General features: G+C 39.8%; 2 protein-coding genes across 2 annotated transcripts in view; both read right to left on the bottom strand.

Annotated features, from left to right (window-relative positions):
* Positions 1-20438, bottom strand: part of Tm9sf2 (transmembrane 9 superfamily member 2) — a 57255-nt gene that overhangs the window by 19558 nt on the left and 17259 nt on the right. Inside the window, exons 4-9 of the mRNA XM_010604600.3 lie at positions 12123-12250; positions 6208-6337; positions 5005-5129; positions 3918-4029; positions 2608-2687; positions 1631-1739 (exon numbers count right to left, since the gene is read on the bottom strand). Coding sequence (XP_010602902.1) covers positions 1631-1739; positions 2608-2687; positions 3918-4029; positions 5005-5129; positions 6208-6337; positions 12123-12250 — 684 coding nt within the window. The remainder of the gene's footprint in view (positions 1-1630; positions 1740-2607; positions 2688-3917; positions 4030-5004; positions 5130-6207; positions 6338-12122; positions 12251-20438) is intronic.
* Positions 12903-14213, bottom strand: LOC104848602 (NSFL1 cofactor p47-like). The gene is given in 1 exon segment (XM_033760962.1): positions 12903-14213. A coding segment is annotated over 1 exon segment (1230 nt). The 5' UTR covers positions 14161-14213; the 3' UTR covers positions 12903-12930.

The following is a 20438-nucleotide window of genomic DNA, read 5'->3' as shown; positions in this document are numbered from 1 at the left end:
TAAAAAAAAAAAAAAAAAAAAAAAAATCTCACCAAGTTTTCCAGGCTCCTCTTGGACTTGATTCTCCCTGCCTTACCCTCCCCAAGCAGCTGGGATTACAGGCATACGCCACCAAGTCCAGTCAGCCTAGTAACATTTTGACCACTTTCCTCTGTGTATAGTTTTCCTGTTCTTTTAAATGATTATACGGTATACTCTAATATGGATATTTCATTATTTATAAAATCAGTCCCTACTAATAAATATTTGGGTTGTTTATAATCTGGTATTTGTCAACTATCACATATTGTTTGAAAATAAAAACAATAAAATCCTTTGCACACTGACATTAATTTCAAAAAATGAAATTGTTGGGTCAAGCTATTTATATGTATTAGAGATTAGAACCCATATTGTTAAACTGCTACCGCAGGTTGTAAAATTTCATATTCCCACACATGATATAACAAAGTATTCTTGTCCTCAATCCCCCAACACAGGACCATACCAAACATTTTAATTTCCCCCAGTGTAAGGCAATATTGAACAACAATACTGAACAAACAATACTGCATTACACTTTTTCATTTGCCTTTCTTATTAAGAATGATGTCACACTCTTTCACATATCTAGGAAGTACTGATTTGCTTTAATGGGTTTTCTTCTTATGCGCTTTGACAATTTCTTTTTTTTTTGGTACTAGAGATCGAACTCAGGACCTTCTGTTTGAGGCAGGCAGGAAATCCACTGAGCAAAATCCCCAGCCGTACTTTGACAATTTCTTAGTAGGTAGTTGATTGATTTCTTAATAGCTTTAGGATTTATTTATTGAGAAATTAATTGTGATAGGTGTTTAAAATGTACTATATTGCCAGGCATGGTGGTGCACACCCGTAATCTCAGCACTCGAGAGGCTGAGGCAGGAGGATCGCTGTGAGCTCAAGACCAGCGTGGGCTGTGTATTGAGTTCCAGGTCAGTCTCAACTACATAGTGAGATCCTGTCTCAAAAAGACAAAACAAAACAAAAAAGTACTATATTATGCAACTTAAAATGTTTGAGAATAGGGGTCGGGGATTTAGCTCAGTGGTTCTGCTGCCTGCCTTGCAAGGACAAGGACCCGAATTCAATCCCTGGTACCAAAAAAAAATGTTTGAGAAAAGAGCCTGGGACATTAATATTACAGTGGACCCTTGACTTACAAACTCATTGGTTCCTCAGGGCTGGGTGGAACTCAAGTTGGTTACAAGTCAATACAGCTGACATCTGTTTACCTGGGTGCACGCTATAGATAAAAAGAGGCAGATTAATCTTCCATTAACTTAATTAACTCAAGTTGTTCATGTATCAGGCTGGTTGCAACTTGAAGGTCCACTGTATTTTGAATATACAAAAATTTGAAATGGCAAAATTCAGTAATAATTGATTTTCAAAAATCCAGTGCACACACAAGTAAAAATTGCTGGGGAGTTGATCTGTTCAACCTTGACATTTCACAAACTCCATATATAGTTGTATCATCTCCTTATTTGAAAATGTGAACTCAAAGTAACTTCCGAGAAGAATGTTTTAAAAGCAGATTCTAGAGTTAATCTTTCAACTTCTGAAGCAACAATAAAAACCACAGATGAGATAAAATGTCCCCACTCACTGTAGAATCCATCTGATTGTATCTGGCAATGTCTTTATGCAGTGTTCGTAACATAATCATGGCCACCATTCCGGATAAGAAGAGAACAATAACGAGGGAATTCATTATGCTGTAGAAATAAGCACATCATGATTCACTGGTAGCTTCATCTATAGGACAGTTTAAAGTTTCAAAAGAACCCTGTTCATTGTGTAACATTAAAACAGCACTAATCAAAATTAAAACTACTAAAAGCCAACAAATTCGGTCACTTGTGTTCTTTCACGTTTCTTTCAAGTGGATCTACAGCTTTAATACTTATCATAATACAGATTCTGATTTTGCAATTTTAGATTGACTGACTGATTTACAGTGCTGAGGATCAAACTCAGGACAAGCACTCTACCACTGAGCCACTCCCCCACCCCCAGCCCTTCTAGTTTATAGTCTGTTCAGACTTGGAATTTTTTTGTCCATGATCAACATTATTAAATAACTACTGGGCCTAAACCTCTGTAGTATAGGCAGCAAGGAATCAATACAGGATTGGCCTGGGCCCTCCAAAAATGTATGAAAGAAAAAGTTTGCTCTGTAGTTGAATGGGTGTCAAAAGGATTGGTCAGAAAAGTTAGAAAAAGAGAATCATGGCAGGATGAACCAGCTTCTAGATGAGAGTTCTGAGTCATGCTTCGGACAGAATGACAATAGTGAAACAACAGCAGCAGCTTCTATTTACAGAGCACTCATACACGCCAGTCATGGCCTCAGATGTCATCTTAAATCCTCAGAACAATCCCACGAACTAGATTCTTCTAGACAAAAAAGCAAACCCTGAGGAATACGTGGCCTGCCTTGACAAACAACTCATGACTTAAAGCCAAGGTGTGCACTCAGGTCTGGACCTCTGAATACTCAGGAGAGGATGCCAGAGTGAGTGAGTGGTCTGCAGACACAAGGGGCACAATAGGCAGGTAGGCAGACGCAGACTGTACACTTACCTAAACCACTGAATGTGGGTGTGAGGCATAGACTCCAGAATATAGTCCCATCTAGATGCCCATCTGATATTTTTGTCTTCCTGGAGGGGGAAAGAAAAAAACTCTTAAAAGTCTTGCTTACAACTACAGCTAGTAGCAGGGGAATGGGGAAAAAATAAGAAACGAGATATATCACATAAAGGTACAAATGCCCAATGATGAATGTCATCGAATTGTATATCTAAAATGTACCAATAAACTCAATTTAAAAAAAAATAAAACTACAGCTAGTAAAGATTTTATTTTATTTATATTTTGGTACAAGAGATCGAACTCAGGACCGTGCTCTTTCGAGGCAGGTGGTGGAACCACTGTGCTAAATCCCTGGCCCTAAAGATTTATTTTTATGCCAAATTTTAGAGCTATATTTAATTTGTTCAGAAAATAACTGAAAGGAATAACTTATTCAGACCACAAATTCACAATCCAAATGCACGGAGTATCATGCAAATTTCACTCACACTGCTCTTAATACTTAGAAATAATACTGTTTTACTCTGCTGGGCTTGCAAAATTAAAAAGTATATGAGAAAAAAAATTATATAAGGATATTAAATATCACAAATATAGTAGAAAGCTTTTAAAAAATAGAGATAGAGGACAGTGTGATGGCACACACCTACAATCCTAGCACTATGGGAGGCTGAGGCAGGAGGATTGCCAAATCTGAGCACAGCCTGGAAAATTAGTGACTCAGTGAGACTCTGTCTCAAAATAAAAAATAGGCCTGGGGATATAGCTCATGCAAAGGCCCTGGGTTCAATCTCTAGTACAGGAGTTAAAAAACAGAGGCAGAATATTACCTCAGTTTTTCACAAATTTTACTTTTCCTCTAAGGTATTTCTCCACTGATAAAAATACTTCCTTTGATTTCCTATGAAAATCTGCCAACAAGAAATTCTCCATTTATGTTCATACTCAAATTGTGTTTTGAAATTGGTATTATTTCCCAAATGCTTTAGGCATATGCCTTCAACACTTTCATACTGTGCCTATTTCTATGCCTGTTTTCTGCTCTTTGTTTCCTATATATCCCTGAAGGATGACACAAATCAGGCTCAATTCTCCAATTTCCTCTACCGTTTCATTTAAACTAAAACTTAGTTTTGAGAGTGATTATGTTCCTTAGTGTACTGACAAACTATTCTGAAAATCAGCTCATTAAATGCTTATCTATTTGACAAGCTTAATCATTAGTATTTTTAATTAGTTTAAGTAGTACACATTTAAAATCAATTTCTAAGTTATATTAAAGATAAAAACAAACTCACCTGGAAACTAACAGAATAAGTATAGGCAATTTTGATCTCCCCAGAGGCCTTGTTACTTATATCCATGGGAGGTCCAGAGCAGTCTGGTTTATCTATATGGGTATGTTTGAAGCTGTGGGAAGAAACATTTCGGCAAGATGCTGATAAAATGTTTTAGGAAATGGGGTAAAATAAATGTTAGACATTCTGTACATATTTCATAATGCTGCTAAGTGAAAGATGAATTATTCATGTCACATTTAAAACAGCAGATATTTACTTCATAAAACTAATGGGCTTAGTTATATGTGTACAAAATCATTACTCAAAACTGTAAACAACTTTTGAAAACACCTATGCTTAGAACACCATTAATTTTTCAAGTCAGGGTCTCACTATGTCACTTGGGGTGATTTTGAACTCTTGGACTCAAGGGATCCTCCTGCCTCAGCCTCCTGAGTACTGGGGGGACAGGCATACACTAGGATGCCCAGCTAAACGATCTTCAAAAAGAAAGAGCCACAGAGGCAGTTTAAATGAACTGCCACCCTATTATGGCGAGCATTTCTTTATCACTGGTGATGTGAGAAAATGGCTAATTCAGGGGCAGGAAAAGTCACAGCAAAATAGCATATTCCATCCACATAAAGTTCTTTCATGCAACACCCCCAGCAACCCCAGGAGATGCTCTTTCAGAGGCTCTTCACATACTGGCGTCCACCGCTAACACTGCATGGAGGCTTCAGAAACAACAGCACCATGCAGCTCCTGTGGCCTTTGTTCACAGGAAGGTCTTGCTAAGTCACCGGGCCAACCCTCAAGTTCTCTAGCTCACACTGACAAACCGAAATGCTCAAAACTTCCTGAATGAAAAACCTGAAAGACACCCTGGCCTGACCAGTTGCTGTGAGAGAGAGGGATAATTTCAGTTTCTCTGACAAATCCAATTCTCAGTAACCAGTCATATGGTAAAGGAATTTTAGTCACCATCAGTCCTGAAATGCCAGAAAAATGCTCAGGGAATATAGCATTTGGGACCAAAAGATTTCTTTGGATGCACATAGTATTTCACTCATTGATTTACTCTGTTATCTATCTGTATAGTTACCTTTTTGGTTCAAGTTTAGCAGCCACCAGTCTTGCTCCCATGGACCCCGTCTCAACAACATGATAGTATATTTTAATGTCAACGTGGTTGAAGATGTAAAATGTATCTCTCTCATGGAATTCTGACTATGGAATAGAACTTAAAGTTAAAGACCACAGGAGAATGGAAACAAAAAACTAAAATTGGTTACAAGTAGAAAAATCTAAGCTTGGAAAGATTTCTAATCCTTTCCCACAAAAATGTTTGAAGTTTTGAGCCTAAATTCCTTATAAGCTAAAAATTAATTTGGGAAAGTATAAGTCATGCTTTTTAAAGTCTTAATTTTTACATAAAATTTAATAAACACCTGTTCAAAAGAACAAAAATCTAACACTTTCTAGCTTTTCAGGTAAAATAAGATTAACAAAATAAAATTTAAAATATTCTGTTATAAGCAGTTCAAAGTTTACACATTTAAACACTTCCTCCTTTAGTTTGTAACTTTGGACTAAAACCGATAGTCTAAGTCATTCAAGTGTCTCTGGTTAACTGTCAGAAAAACATTAACCAATATAACCAGTTTCATGATCAGGTTCATGCTAACTTCTATCAGACCATATCCATTAAAAGAGTAAATTAGGTTACTTCAATCAAACACGTTATTTTAATATACATTACCAAAAATATTACTTCTATACTAATGTCTCTAATTTATTAATGTATTTTACTTGTAAAAGAATGACATCATAGAAGAAAGTCCTAAATCTTGAGCCAGGGATTTAGCCCAATGGCAAGTACAAGGTCCTGAGTTTGATCCCTGGTACTGAAAAAAAAAAAAAAAAAAAAAAAAAAAAAAAAAAAAGTCCTAGCCCTTAGCATTATACTTAGCATACAAGAGCCACTCAATGTTGAACAGAATCTGAATTATTTTAATTCTTCTGTTAAATTTATTTATTTATTTGTTTTTTTGTTTGGTACTGGGGATCAAACTCAGGACATTGCACTTACCAGGCAGACATGGTGCCACTGAGCTACATCCCCGGCCCTTCTGTTAAATTTATACACTATTAATCTGGCATCAATTTAAGATCTAAGTATTATACCCCAGAACATCTGAACTGTACTTATTCAGTGAATGTAACAATTTTTGTTAAGGTAAAAAATGAATTCTTTAAAAAAAAAAACATATTTTGAAAAGCAACATAGAGTTTATCACAAACTTACATTAATGACACAGGCATCTTTTGCATGGCCTTTATCTGTGATGTAGCAGCCAATAGGAAATCCAGGATTGCAGAACCTCTGACCATCTTCAACGTCGTAACACCATGTGACAGGCATATTATCTACAATCCTAGGCATGGAAGTAAGAGTCAAGTCAGAAGAGAACCCAGCAAACATGACTAAAGGTACTGGACAAATCAATGTCTACATTGTGTAAAATGTAAAAGGCTAAATGCCTTAGGATTCCAAAAACCACAAGGAATATTGATGAAATGTAGTATTTCATAAGTACTTGACATTATGCTAACATGATACACTACAGTGAGGAAAAAAATTTTATAGCTTCTTTGAAACTATAAATGTTAAGAAAGGAGAGTTTAATAAACTCATTTGTCACGATTGCTAATTTAGTGGTATAATCTAGACAACTAAGTATAATTTACCTTTAGAAGAACATTCAAAGTTCTAAATAGGTACAATGCAATAAAATATATTTCCTTGGGAACAGTTTACTGAATAGTACAGGAGCATATTCTTTTATTACTGAAGTAATTTAAAAAAGAATGTAACTGCAAAACAGGAAAATGTTCAGAGAGCCAGATAAAAAAGGTATAATTTATAGTATTATCTGTTAAAATTGTAATTGCAAATGATTTCCAAAAGAAATATTCCTTTAACTCTTTGATGATTTATAGTGAAAAATAGCTTTAAAAAAGGATAAAAGTAAAGAATAAAGTTCTGTAGTGTAGTAATGTAGTGTACAACTACATTAAAGTCTGAGCATGTGGTCCCATATATTCAGAGCACACTGTGGGATACAAATAAAAATTAGTCAAAATATACTAACTATATTACAGTCATAAGATGACACTCCAGGGCATGTTTTATTTGTTAATTAATGTATGCCCTAGGAAGTAAAATTAGGATTCTATATTCACATGAGGTGTACATTAATGACCTAATACAACATGTCTCGTCACATTTAAATGCTATTTAATAGTACCCAATGCCCTGAACTTTAGAATCACCTATACTATTAAGCTGCTTATTATGATAGCCAGCAGGGTACTAGTTCCAATGAAAAGACTATAAAATATTAGAAGCATAAAAAATGCTATTAAAATAAATAATTTAGATTTTCTAGAAGCCCAAAGAATCAGTTAATTACTTTAATTTTTTAGAGGATGAAGTTCAACCAATGAGTACATATAAGCAATATATAATACCTTTATGCTATCATACTAGAGAGAGAAAATTACACCAAAGTAAGAGTGGTAGTTACCAAATGAGGAATTTAAGGGCACTTTGGGTTTTTAAAAGGCAAACAAATTTATCAATTATTTATATAATGCTGTGATACAATAGCCTGTTTCTGGTAGCAGGATGCAGCAGAAACCAACAAACCTTTTGAAATAAAATTTAAAGAATATCACTTTTAATTACTGACCTCCTAAGTTACGGACAGTAATTACTTGGATTTCTTAACACCAAAAAAGTTAAAATCCTATTTCCAATCTGGTTAAAAAACAGAAGACTCAAAAGAATAAAGGTTGACTGGTCCCAACCTTTTGTCATAAAGGTCTCCTTCCTACTATTCCCCTCCAACCTCCATGGAGTCTGAACACTGCTACCAATCAAGCTTCATTTATTAGTAACTAAATTTTCCCAACAAATTAACTATAAAAGTTTCTGATCAGAAGAGAATAACCAAAATCCTAGCCCAAAGCAAAGAGCATGAGCACTTAAATCATCCCATGTGGTTTTGACATGAATAAATGTGTACTACCCATTCAGATTTTGAATTTTTAAAAATAACACATCAGTCCTCTTTGCTAACTTGGTGGGAATCTGGGATAGAATCAAGACCCCTTTCTAGTCCAGGGGTTCTATGACATTAAAAATATTTTATTTACTCTGGTAACTAGTTGAGTAATTACACTTTTCTTTTTTAAATGTCATAAAGGGCCAGGTGTATAGCACCTGCCTAGCATGCACAAGGCCCTGGGTCAATCTCTAGAGACACACACACACACACACACACACACACACACACACACACACCTACACACACACACACCTTCCTAATCCCAAACTCTGTAGAGGATAGCTGATGGGAATTCAAGTTGCTGTTGCTAGTAATAAAACACTAGTCAGTCTTAAGAATTAAGCCTGATGACAGAGTAAGCACAAAAGATCCTCAAACATGTTTTGATATCCCAAATAAGAAAGAAAAACATATTCATCAACTTAAATAAGAAAATTATTTTTTTTTCTTTTTGGTACTGGGGATCAAACTCAGGATCTTATGCTTGCGAGGCAGGTGGCAGAAACACTGAGCTAAATCACTGGCCCTAAGAAAATTATTATTATTAACTCTTCTCTATAACAAAAATTCATTCACCTATGATATGGAGGAAAAATTAGTTCATTCGTGCAACGGAATGTCATATAATTATGAAAGAGAATGAAGAAAATACAAACATACAGAGGTGCGTGTATCCCCTGTAATATTTTATTAAACGAACAAGCAAGCAGCAGAATAATGTATACAGTATTTCAGCTGTGTTATTTTAAAAAGCACACATCTACCTGTGTATGCACAGAAAATCCAGAAGCGTGTAAGAAATAATAATCCTACTTTTAGTGAGGAAATAGGACTTTAAAAGCTGGGAGTGGTAAAAGACTCTTACTTATTATTTAATATTTTCCAAATTGCTTGTGGTCTTTCACAGGCATTTATTACTTTGTAATTTAGAAAATGGTTATGCTCTCTGTAAAGCAACTCAGTGCAAAGGATAAAATAAAATGTGCTACATTCACAATAAAATTTTATAATGGAAGCACTACACTTCTGGAGCTGCACCCCTTAGGCCTTATTTATTTATTTATTTATTTATTTATTTATTTATTTATTTATTTATTTATTTATTGCAGTACAGAGATTGAACCCAGAGCCTCTTCAGAGTTATATCCCTAGCCCTTTTTTTTTTTTTTTAAAGTTTTGAGACAGATCTTGCTAAGTTACCCAGGCTGGCCTCAAATTTGCAATCCTCCTGCCTCAGCCTCCCAAAGCACTGGGATTTTAGGCATGCATAGTCATGCCCAGCTCTACATTCAACTCTGATACCTATGCTTAAAAGTAAGTCACATACTAAAACTTTCTTAAAATAAGTCAAAGAAGAAATACACTCACTTAATGCTCCCAATAAATTCATCAGTGTGAATCAACATTTTCCAAATGTGAACTGAGCAAACTGAAGAATTAAAGCCCTTGTCTAGAACTAATATATATTTTTGATATGGCTTAAATTTTTTGTTAATGATTCAGACTTGAAATCATAAATTTTTCCAAATCAATATCAAAAATCATTATTTACCAGCAGTTTTCTAGTTTTTTAAAAAGCAGAATAATTTGTTTATAACTAATATTTCATATACTTTGTAAATTTTACTATTGAATGCTCTTTGTAAACTATTTGAAATTATTTACTTATTAAGTACCTTATTAAGGATGTAGGATAACTGCATCATAAATTTGCTAAGATTTCCAAACTACTCTCTTATATGGAAGCTGCTATGGCTTGTGTCTAGGTGTCCCTCAAAGCCGAATGTGGTCATGGGTGGGGCTCTCTAGAGGTGGCTGGTTCTAGAGAGTGTGCTGCTGGAATTAAGTGTGCAAAGCTGGGAATAAGGGTGCCCCCCCCTTCCAGATGTTAGTGAGAGAGATAGAATATAAGGGATAGAAAGAGGGCTGTTGCTGCCTCTTCTCAACTTTGCTGCTTTGCTGCCTACCATGAACTGTTTCTCCTCTACAATGCCCCTCTGCCTGGTCATACTGCCTTGGAGCCAGCCAATTATGGACTGAAACTCTACCAACTGTGAGCTAAATAAACCTTTCCTCCTCTAACTTTGGGTAGTGGGTATTTTGTCTCAGCAACACCAAAAATAACTAAGACAGAGGCTACTAAGGAAAAGCTCCTTCTGTTATCCTCAGGAGCAAGACAATGAACAGCATCATTGGCACAGAAGGGAGGAAAGCTAAAACCACCCACATGCCTGAGGAGTCTTCCATTTGCTCAGGCAACAATCAGCTCCTATCTGAGTGAATGGAAGTGGCAGGGACTAATAGGAGAAGACAATCTAAGACTTGAGCCTAAAATATTATTTTTAAAAGCATAAAGAACAATATGAAGGAAAAGAAATACTAAGGGAAATTTCAATTATTTATGCTATAGGTAAATGTATCCCAAGTTATACCGATTAAGCCATTAAGTTTATTCTCATTGTAGGTTGGGAAAAAAGCTTTTGATTGACCAGAAACCAAAGACATAAAGAGATGAAGGGGCCATTCAAGATCCTGCTTGCAACAGGGCTCAGATGAAAAAGCAGCCAACAGGAGTGTAATAGGCAGGCTTTGGACAGTGCCCTTTCCTTCCTTCTTCTACCAGAACCCCACCTGTCTATGGAGCTCATCTCCCTGGGGCTCAAGTGTATACAGCCCAAGTGTGCTCACTGCAAAGACCTCGCCTAATCACACCCCTGCTGTCAGTCCCAGGACCACTTTGTTCCCCATGTACAGCCAGGAACAGGGAGAGGGACTGATAAGGCAAGACGGAAAGAGAAGCTCCAATCACTGTATCTGGGCTGCAGGGACAGTCAGGGCTGAACTAATGTCTACAGCTCCTACCCTCCCTGGGGCTGGACAAACAGGTTTCAAGGGCAGGACAAAAGACAGTCGTCCTCAGCATCGCCTCCAGCTCCTTACACTTTCCAAAGAGGCAAAACACAGAAAGCAGGAATCTACAGAGAATACAGACATTTGCATGCAAAATTATTGGGAAGAATAATAATGGTCATTCTTGAAAGAGTAGATTTAGAGAGCCTTTCATAATATTCTATGCTTGAGTATGAAGTAACAGGCATACACAACTTTGAAAACAAAAACAAGATAGTTTTAAGGCCTTTTGATATCAAACAAGCTGGTAAGGGTCTTATTAATGTTACACATGATGGTTACAAAATAAGAGACAGTTGGGCTGGGTCTGTAGTTTGGTAGTAGAGCACTTGGCTAACGTGCACAAGGCCCTGGGTTCAATCCCCAGTACTTAGGGAGAGAGGGGAGGTAGGAGATATTAAACAGCTTAAGTGTTTGATTTTGAAGTGTGCTATTTATAAAACATCAAACAAAACTTAAATTTTCTTTTGCTCTGATCTTTCTCATGGCTCACAGTATAAAATAATGTTTCTCTAGAAGACTGATCCAGATCCTTTGCACAAGTATAGTTCCTGTAAACTACACAAGAGTAAAAGAAGTACTCCAGGTACCAGGTCCACATACAAAGAAACACCAGATATTATAGTAACCTAAAGCATTTTAAAAATAACTCTGGAAACTGTCATTTCTGAATTTTTTTGGAACATGTTTTCATGACAGCTGAAGTTTGTGGTTAATGTATATGTTAACACATAATTAAAATGGTTACTATGAAGAAAAAGATATTTTAATGATGCTCTGAAAAGTACAAGCCACTACTTCATTTTACTATTAAAAAATGAATTAATTTGCTATATTTTATACAGTATACAAAGTAATTTCTATACTCTTTGAAACATAATTTTTTTGGAGACAGGGACTATGTAGTCTAGGCTGGCCTTGAACTCACTATGTAGCCCAGGCTGGCCTCAAACTCACAGCGATTCTCCTGCTTCAGCCTTCCAAGTGCTGGGATTAGAGGTGTGCACCAGTGCCTGGCTGAAACAGATGTTTTATCTTGGAAAGGAAAAAGCCCCAAGCTGGAGATTTAGCTCAGTGGTTCCGGGGCCTGCCTTGCAAGCGCAAGGACTTGAGTTCGATCCCCAGTACCAGGAAAAAAAAAAAAAAAAAAGCCCCACATCCAAAATCTTTTATGTCTTACCAATGATGCTGATAATTCAGTAACATGCTTTTTTTCAAGAAATCTAGCTTTTGCTTGTCTTCAGCTTTCTCTGTATGGTATGTCTTCATACAAACAAGCTTACAGGTTTCCTCATTATTAAATGTAAACTGTATTGAAAAGAAAGTGGAAGGTATTTTAAGAAAAATATCCAGGTCTTTCATAAAAATACCAAAGACAAGAATATTACTTAAGTGCATTAATATTGGCAATAAACATTTAAAAATTCTTTGTAGCTCAAACAGATCTAAATATCAATCTTAGTTTCTTTAAATACATGTCTTCAACTTTTCATTTTCTAAATTTTTCCTTTTGATATTTTCAATCTACTCACCTTTAACATAAATAAGTCCTAGAAGAAAAAGAGAAAGAAAAAAAGAAACCCACATGTAGAACAAAATGGAACATCTGTCTCTCCAAAGTAATAAGCCAGGATTATGTTTCAGAACTCTGAAGCCTTTCTTGTTATAAGCAAACGTCCAATTATTCCAACAGCCATGAAAGGCCTCTAAATGCCAGCTGATAAGACTGAGTAGTAAACGAGACAGAATGGAATAAAGTAAGAAAAAGTCATATATAGGTGTCTATAATCAAGGTAAATCTGACCCTTTACTCAAGTCAATTTTTAAGACTTTATTTAATAATGAAAGTGAAATAAAAATTGTTCTTGTTTTTTGTTGTTGTTGCTGTTTTTTTTTGTTTTTTTAAATTTTTTTTCCTTTAAAGTCCACTGATCCTCACAAAAACCTAGGAAATGCAACTAAGGAAAAAACAAATGTCCAACCAAAATCTAGGAACCCAGAGCTATAGAGGAGACGTGGCACTGGAGCACTGGGTATGCACAGGGGCAGGAGGGGTGATCCCCATGGGGCATGGCTGTCAACTGCAAGAGAAACAGGAAGGAGATGGTCCAAGGCTGAGCTGCACGATGACAGCACTGAGTTAACTGCTGCACGATGACAGCATTGAGTAGGTTGGCTTCCTTCAGTGTTTGGCTCTCATCAGCCAGCTCTTTGTTTGGAAAGGTAGTCATGAGGACAAAGCTGGTGGCAGCCATGGCTGGCCGGGCATCCATGATGAAAAGTCGGATGTCGCTGATCCTGTGGCTGTGGTTAAATTTCTGTACCAGTCTCCCACCATCGGCAAGTCAAATTTGGATGTTGGCAGTAGGCTCTGATGAACTGATTAAGACAAAAGAGCTGGCTTTGGCTTCATTTTCTGCCTGCTGGGCTGGAGAGCTGGTACTCAATACCTGGGGGGCCGTGCTGCCAAGTTTCTGGACTTCACCAGTGAAAGCTTTGAAAGCTCCCTTGGGCTTCACAAAGTCCTCATCCCGATGGTCCTCCATATCCAAGTTCACCTGCCCACCATGAGCTAACCTCCGCAGCTCTGCTGGCACCTTCCCTCTGCGGATTGACTCCACAATCTGTGCATTGGATGGGTCTTGGTAGCTTCTGAGCTCGCCATTGTCCAGGCTGAATCCACTTTTCCAGAGCTTCAGCACAACATGAACATCCTGGCTGGAATGCTGCCTCCTTTCCCCTGCCACATAAGCAGACTCTTCCTCTGGTGCTGCCCCAAGACGGTAGCCACCTCTTGCAAAGGGTCTTGGTTTACTGGTCTCTCCAGGGCTCTTGGTCACTCGCTCCACAGCTACAGCTCCGTGTTCCTTAGCACCTTTAAAGAGATCATCCACCAGCTCATTGGGACTTTTCTTCCTGGGAGGGCCAACAATCTGCTGTCCACTTCTCTCTGAGCCCCCAGCATAAAACCTCTCGCTCTCTTCCTCCTCATCTTCATCTTGGTCTTGAATAAGGTCTCTGAAGGATGTTACTCTATTATCACTGGGGGTTGCCTGTGAAATGGTCACAATGTCTTTATCCCCTCCATCCTCATAAAAGCTCGCTAGAGCGATGTGCAGGTCCCAGCCGGCCGATTCCAGGAAGAAGCAGGCCCGGTCTTCCTCAGTTCCCGTCACCGCCACAAACTCCCTCAACGCGTCCTGTCGTTCCGCGGCCATCTTCGCCTCGTGCGCTTCCCAAACCCTGTTCTTGTTTACTGAGATAGGGTTTCACTATGTAGTTGAGACTGACCTGGAACTCACTATGTAGCCCAGGCTGGTCTTGAACTCACAGCAATCGTCCTGCTTCAGCCTCCCAAGTGCTAGGATTACAGGCGTACACCACCACGCCCGGCTTAAAAATTGTTATTTCTTTAAAGATTCTTCCAATTTAAACTGGGGCCTGTTTCATGTGTGAAAAAGTAATGATGTTCATCAGGAGCCACATTTAAAAAATCTATTTCCTAGTTTTCAGATAACTGTATTTACTAACTACATGAACAGTGGATTGTATAAATCTCTTAATAAATTCAAACTTTACTGCAGATGTTAAAAACTGTGTATGTTTCACTTCTAAGGAGTCCACTGTTTTATACATTGTATACATCCTTAACCCAGCTGCTATCCATTAGCAGAGGAGCAAGTTTAAGTGTGGCCCACTGCTGCCATCTGCCAGCCAACAGTTTAATTTCGCCACACTGCTGCCTGGCAATAGAGTAATAATCGCTTTTTGAAACAAACCTTAAGAGATTCACGTTTTAAAACTATAAACTAGGAAAGCAAAAGTATACACATTACGGAATTAGCAGCACAGGACACCAACCTTAAAACAAATAAGGAGGAAAAGCAAGGGGGAGAGAGAGAGATGGGGGGGAGACAGAGATGAGAGGGGGAAGGGAGGAAGGGGACAGAGGGAGGGGGGGAAAGACGGGGAGAGGGAGCGGGAGGGGGAGAGGAAGGGGCGAGGGGGAGGGAGAAAGAACATGAATGAGCCACACCAAAAGGGCAAATCGTACACCTCAATCAAAGCCGAGCGGGTTTGGGTGAGTCAACCCAGGAGTTCAATTACAAAGAGACATATCGAGACCAAGGATGGAAGTGATTAATAACAGTCAACATTTACTCAGTGCCTCCTGTGTTCTGTGCACTTAAAAATATCATCTCATGTAATCCTCCCAACAACCCCATGAGGAAGATATTCATCCGTAACTTACAGATTAGGAAATCAAAGGACAAAAAGTCATACAACTAAGAAATGGCAGAACCAGGGCTCAACCCAAGCAGGCTGCACTCTGGAGAAGATGCTCTTAGTTATGACACCCTACTGCCTCTCACTGTAATATATTTTGTTGGGAAAGTTCTAATAGTTTAAATTATCTCTGGGTATGGATTTAATAAGGCTATGTTTTGTTAAAGGTTTGAAAACATTAAAGGAACCAAATCTTCCTTATAACATGCAAGCTCCCCATTATTCTACTTTTATACATTCAAATAAAATATAAGAAGGGTGTAATTTATATAGGACAATGTTTTATTGTAATTTTTCTTGAATTATTCAGCGTGGGCTTAAAAGTCTGTGTAGAACAGTTCTGTGGAAGGCATTAAATCAAATACTTGATAAACCTAGAATCAGGCCTGGGCACGAGGCTAGCTCGATAAGACCTTGGCAAGCTGCCTAGTTCTACCTTGGCTTCAATAACTATCTGTAAAATGGGTTTAATAATGCAGTGCAGGAACGTTGCATTAAATACCAAAACACGTCAGAGCACTGATGCTGACAGAAACAGGCGTCTACTAAATGACAGTTATTATTACATATCCTGTCACTAGCTTTTAGCAAATGGCAGAAAAATTATATCAAAGCCCTTCACACTCTGAGGGGGATACCATGGACTCCTGCAAGACCTAAGCAGGCTTCACTGCCTGGAGACCACCAGGACCCATCCCCTGGGCCTCGTTTCTCTTAATGTTTGTCACCACAGAAGTGCAGGTCCCTATGGCATTCTCCTTTCCCACTTCTCCATCCCAAGATGGATACGGACCCACCTTCCGGACACCAGCTTGCACCCCTCCCAACCCTTACCCCTTGCACGTGCTCCTTGGAACTCAAGCATCACCAGCAGAAGCCATCATGTAACCTCAACCACTTCTCGGAATGTTCTCTGAAACCTGTCCTAAGGCAAACCTGGCCCTCCCGAGGGACACGCTTCACCACAGCAGCACTCACGGTGGTTGTTTTCTTCCAGAGGCCATTGCGCTCGGCCAGCTGAAACCCTCAGGCTGACTCATGCCATGAGACACATCCCGCACCTTGTGCTGCCTACCAACAAACGCCTCAGTCCTGGGCGATTTCAGGTCCTGCCTCCTGATTCCTGGTAACTGTAACATTTACATAAATGTTGCTTTCCACACACTCTCAGTCTTAGTCACAATTGTGTCACTGGGACAAAATACCCAAACTTAAAGGAGAGGTTTATTATGGTTCACAATTTTAGACCATGGCCAGCTGGCTCCAGGGCAAAAAGAGGATGGCAGAGTGGCATGGCAGAGAAAAAGGCACTTTACCCCTGGTGGCCAGGAAGCAGATAGCAGGGAGAAGCCGGAGACAAGAATACATCCCTCGTGGTCACGTCGGAGACCACATCTGCCTAGGCCTCACTGCCTAACAGCACAGCTAGCCTCTGAACTCCTCCATGGATGAATCCACCGGTGTGTGGTACTCTTGGGATCCAAGCTCCTTTCACACACATGAAAATGGAGGGAAGTGAAGCCTGGTCAGAGGAGGTGGTCACTAGGGGTGGGCCTGGAAGGGTCTGTCTCCCTCCCTCCTCCCTCCCTTGCTCTCTCTCTGCTTCCTGCTTGCTATGCCAGGAGCTGTTTCCGCTCTGCCATGCACCTTGCCTTAGAGCCAGCCAACTATGGACTGAAACCGGCACGAACTGTGAGCTAAATGAACCCTTCCTCCTTTGCCGTGTAGGTGCTGGGTGCCATCTCGGCACTGAGAAAGTAACTCAGACAACTGTCCTCTTGGTTCTCTGACCTCTTCCCCGGCTGCTAACCTTCATCACACTTCAAAGCACTCCCTTCCCTGTCCTCATTCCTCTGCCATCTCAATGTCAGTTTTCCAGTATCAAACTACCGCCTCCTGTTTTCCCAGTTCACCGGCTCAAGTACTCCTCAACTCCAAGACCTGGACACCCAAAACAAATGATCCTATGGTCCTTTTACTGTCCGCCCCCCTGCAAGCTCAAATTGTACGGGCAGTGGTGTCACCACCTTTTGTATGTCCTCAGAAAATTTGGTCTTCTCTCACATTGTTGTACTCATTTGTCTGAGCACAAACCTGGTTAAATTCAACTCTATAGCAGCACAGCCGAAAAGAGCTGGAGAAACAAATCAGCACCCAGACAGTCTAACTCCAAATCATCCTCTAGTTCAGGGGCGGTTAATGTGCCAGTAATCACTCTGCAGACCTCTGATCCACTCTCCTACCAATTCCTCCTTCCTCAAACCTGCACCTCTCCTTTGCCCTCTCCCTCTCAGAGGATGACCATGCTTCCTGATTCACTGAGAAATCTGCAGCAGTCACCACAGTCACCTTCTAGCATCGCATCCTCCTTACCATGGGTTAGCTGGGTCATGGAGGCCAACTTCCGCACGGGGACGCTAGGTCCCACCCCTTCTTTCCTGTACGAGGGCACACTCAGCAATCCCTGTCTTCACATCATCACTCTTCTCACCTTTACTGGATCACCTTCAGCCATACACAAACCTTCTTAAAGATATAGAAAGTTCTTGTTCACATCATGCCCCCTCCAGCTACCATTCTTTTTCCCGCCGTGCCTCCAACACACAGGTGCCCAATGGAGCTGTAAGTATGTCCATCCACACAGGTCTTCCCACTATCTCTCCATGTGGCTACTCTACCACAACTGCTTTTTCATCAGTGACTTGCACACTGGTCAAGCCACTGTCCCTACTGTCCTGATCTAGCAGTGAACTCTTTCTTATGTTGGTTTCCAGGAACCATACTTTCCTCAATTTGCTGCCTTCTCACACCTTCACCCTCTCAGCCTGTAACACTAATTAGGTGCTTCAGGGCTTGGACCTTGGAATTGTTTCCTCTATCTACCTCCTATCCACTCCTTTCAGAATCTGCTCTATTCCGTGGCTTTAAAGTACCATGTATGCCCTGATGATTCTCTCCAGAGGGAGGGCGGGTGGGAGGGAGCAGACAGGAGATGGGGGAAGAGGGAAGAGAAAGAAAGAGAAGAGAGGGCTGGGGATTTAGCTCAGAGGTTCTGCAGCCTGCCTGGCAAGTGCAAGGATCCAAGTTCAATCCCCAGTACCAAAACAAACAAACAAAAAAGGGGGGAAGACAGACAGACATACAGAGAGACAGAGAAACAGCTCCATCTCCAGACACATATATGTAATTGTTCTTTCAACATTTCTAGCTGGATGCCTACTCAACACTCCACATTATGACCATTATTTTTCCATTTCTTCTAAACCTGCTGTTGCCCCAAGATTCTCACCTTAGAAAACAAACTTGACAATCTATACCCCAATTCTTTTGGCTCCACTTTCAGACAGGTTCTAAGATACTAACGACTTCACAATCACTCCTCCAGCTTCAAAGTCTAAGTCACCACCAGCTCTTATCTGGAAGGCTGTGGAACCTAACTGGTCTTCCAGCTTCTCTCTTTATGCTCCTGTGGCTCATCATCAACATGGGAGCCAGAGTGGGTCTAGTGAAATCCAAGCCTACACAAAGCCCTCCAACGTTCGCCATCTTGCTCAGAGGTAAAGGTCAAAAGGCTCTGCAGTGGCTTACAAGCTACTTTGTGAAGCAATCCCGTTACTTCTTTGTCCTCATCTCCGACTACGCTGTTGCTCACCTGCTCCAGTTGTACTGACGTTTTCCTGTACCTTGAACACACCAGGCAAGCTCACACCTTGGGACCCTGGTATTTGCCTGTCTCTTCACCTAGAACGCCTTCCCCCAGGTATTCACACATGGCTTACTCCCTTATCTGCTTCAGGTCTTTTATTCAAATGTCACCTTCTCAGCAAGACTTCCTAAATTTACATTTTTAAATGTCACCTTCTCAGTAAGCTATTTAGAGTTGCAAATTCCCAGTCCACTTTCCCTGATTTATTTTTAGTAGTTCTTTTTCCCCCTCAATAACACACTACAACTTTAGTGCTTATATTGTTTCCATTTCCTCATCACAACAGGAGATGCACTTAGGCACAGATTTTTGTCTTGTTCACTGCTAACTCCCACACCTATAATATACCCTGGTACACACAACTTAGCCAACAAACTTGTTAACCAAGTGAATGGAGGAAATGAGCAGTTAAGACTTTAGTTATTATGGGCCTAATCAATACGGCCCTGGGTTCACACAATACACACAATGCCCTACAGTCTTCTTGTCCAGGAAGTGAGACACAGAAGATGGCAAAGTAGCTTTGAAGTTTTATTTTGTTGTTGATAGTTACCATAGTTTTGCTATAAATCTAAAATAAGGTTAAAACATCATTTGAAAATAAAGACAAAAGAATCAAAATGAAATGAAAAATACTGTTCAATACATTTATGGCTCATTTGGAAAGAAACACCTGATCTCTCAGCCACAAGTTTCTGAGTTCCTATGCCCTGGCCATAGAGTGCCTGCTCTGTCCCTTCTTTATTTGGGAAAACCTCTCCCCAAGTCCCAATGTTTAAAATTGTTAGCATTTTGAGAGTAGAAAACATCAGTTTGAAATATGTGCAGAAGATACATTTACGGATGGAAACTATAAACCTGAGGTGCGTAGGCTCGCACAGTGGTGTCTCTCCCTCCGGGGCTGCCCAGTTTATGTCCAGGCGCTGGACGGAATAAGATGACTGTGCAATGGATGCAGGCTCTGGGATTTCCTGCACACAGTCCACGTACTAAAGTGCATGGGGGTGGGGAGCTGAGTGAGAGATAGGCAAGGTAGCAACGCATGAGGTCTCAGACGTGGGAAGAGGAACAGGAAGCCAGGAGAAAAAGCTGTCGGCCCTGGCCCGGGCTGAGGAGAAAAACCCGGAGTCAAGTTACAGCCATTAAAGTGAGTGGTTCTCATGTGGTCAGTTAAAGAGTAAAAGGAAAAAGGCAAAGTACAGGAAAATAGATTAAAACAAAGAAAAGTAAATCCAATTTTATATAAGCTTATACGCATATAGAAATTTCCAGGAAAGATCAACAGGAAATGAAAGAGGAAGCAGGGGAATAGAGACGTACTTTGTTCATTTCCTATTATTCTGTACCAATTTATTTTTTATATAGTGGTATGTTACTATAAACTAATTTTTCGAAAAGAGAAAGACCACTGTTCTTTGTGCAGTGGGAGAGCAGAAATAAAATGGAATGGGGGACTGCAATGTGGAAGGAGAACAGACTTAAAAGGGAAGATAGTGGTGGGAG

Source organism: Fukomys damarensis, unplaced genomic scaffold (assembly GCF_012274545.1).
Source record: "Fukomys damarensis isolate Sample0158 unplaced genomic scaffold, DMR_v1.0_HiC HiC_scaffold_6, whole genome shotgun sequence".
NCBI lineage: Eukaryota > Metazoa > Chordata > Mammalia > Rodentia > Bathyergidae > Fukomys > Fukomys damarensis.
Note: the sequence above shows the minus strand (reverse complement) of the source record. Positions and strands in the feature narration are given on the sequence as shown.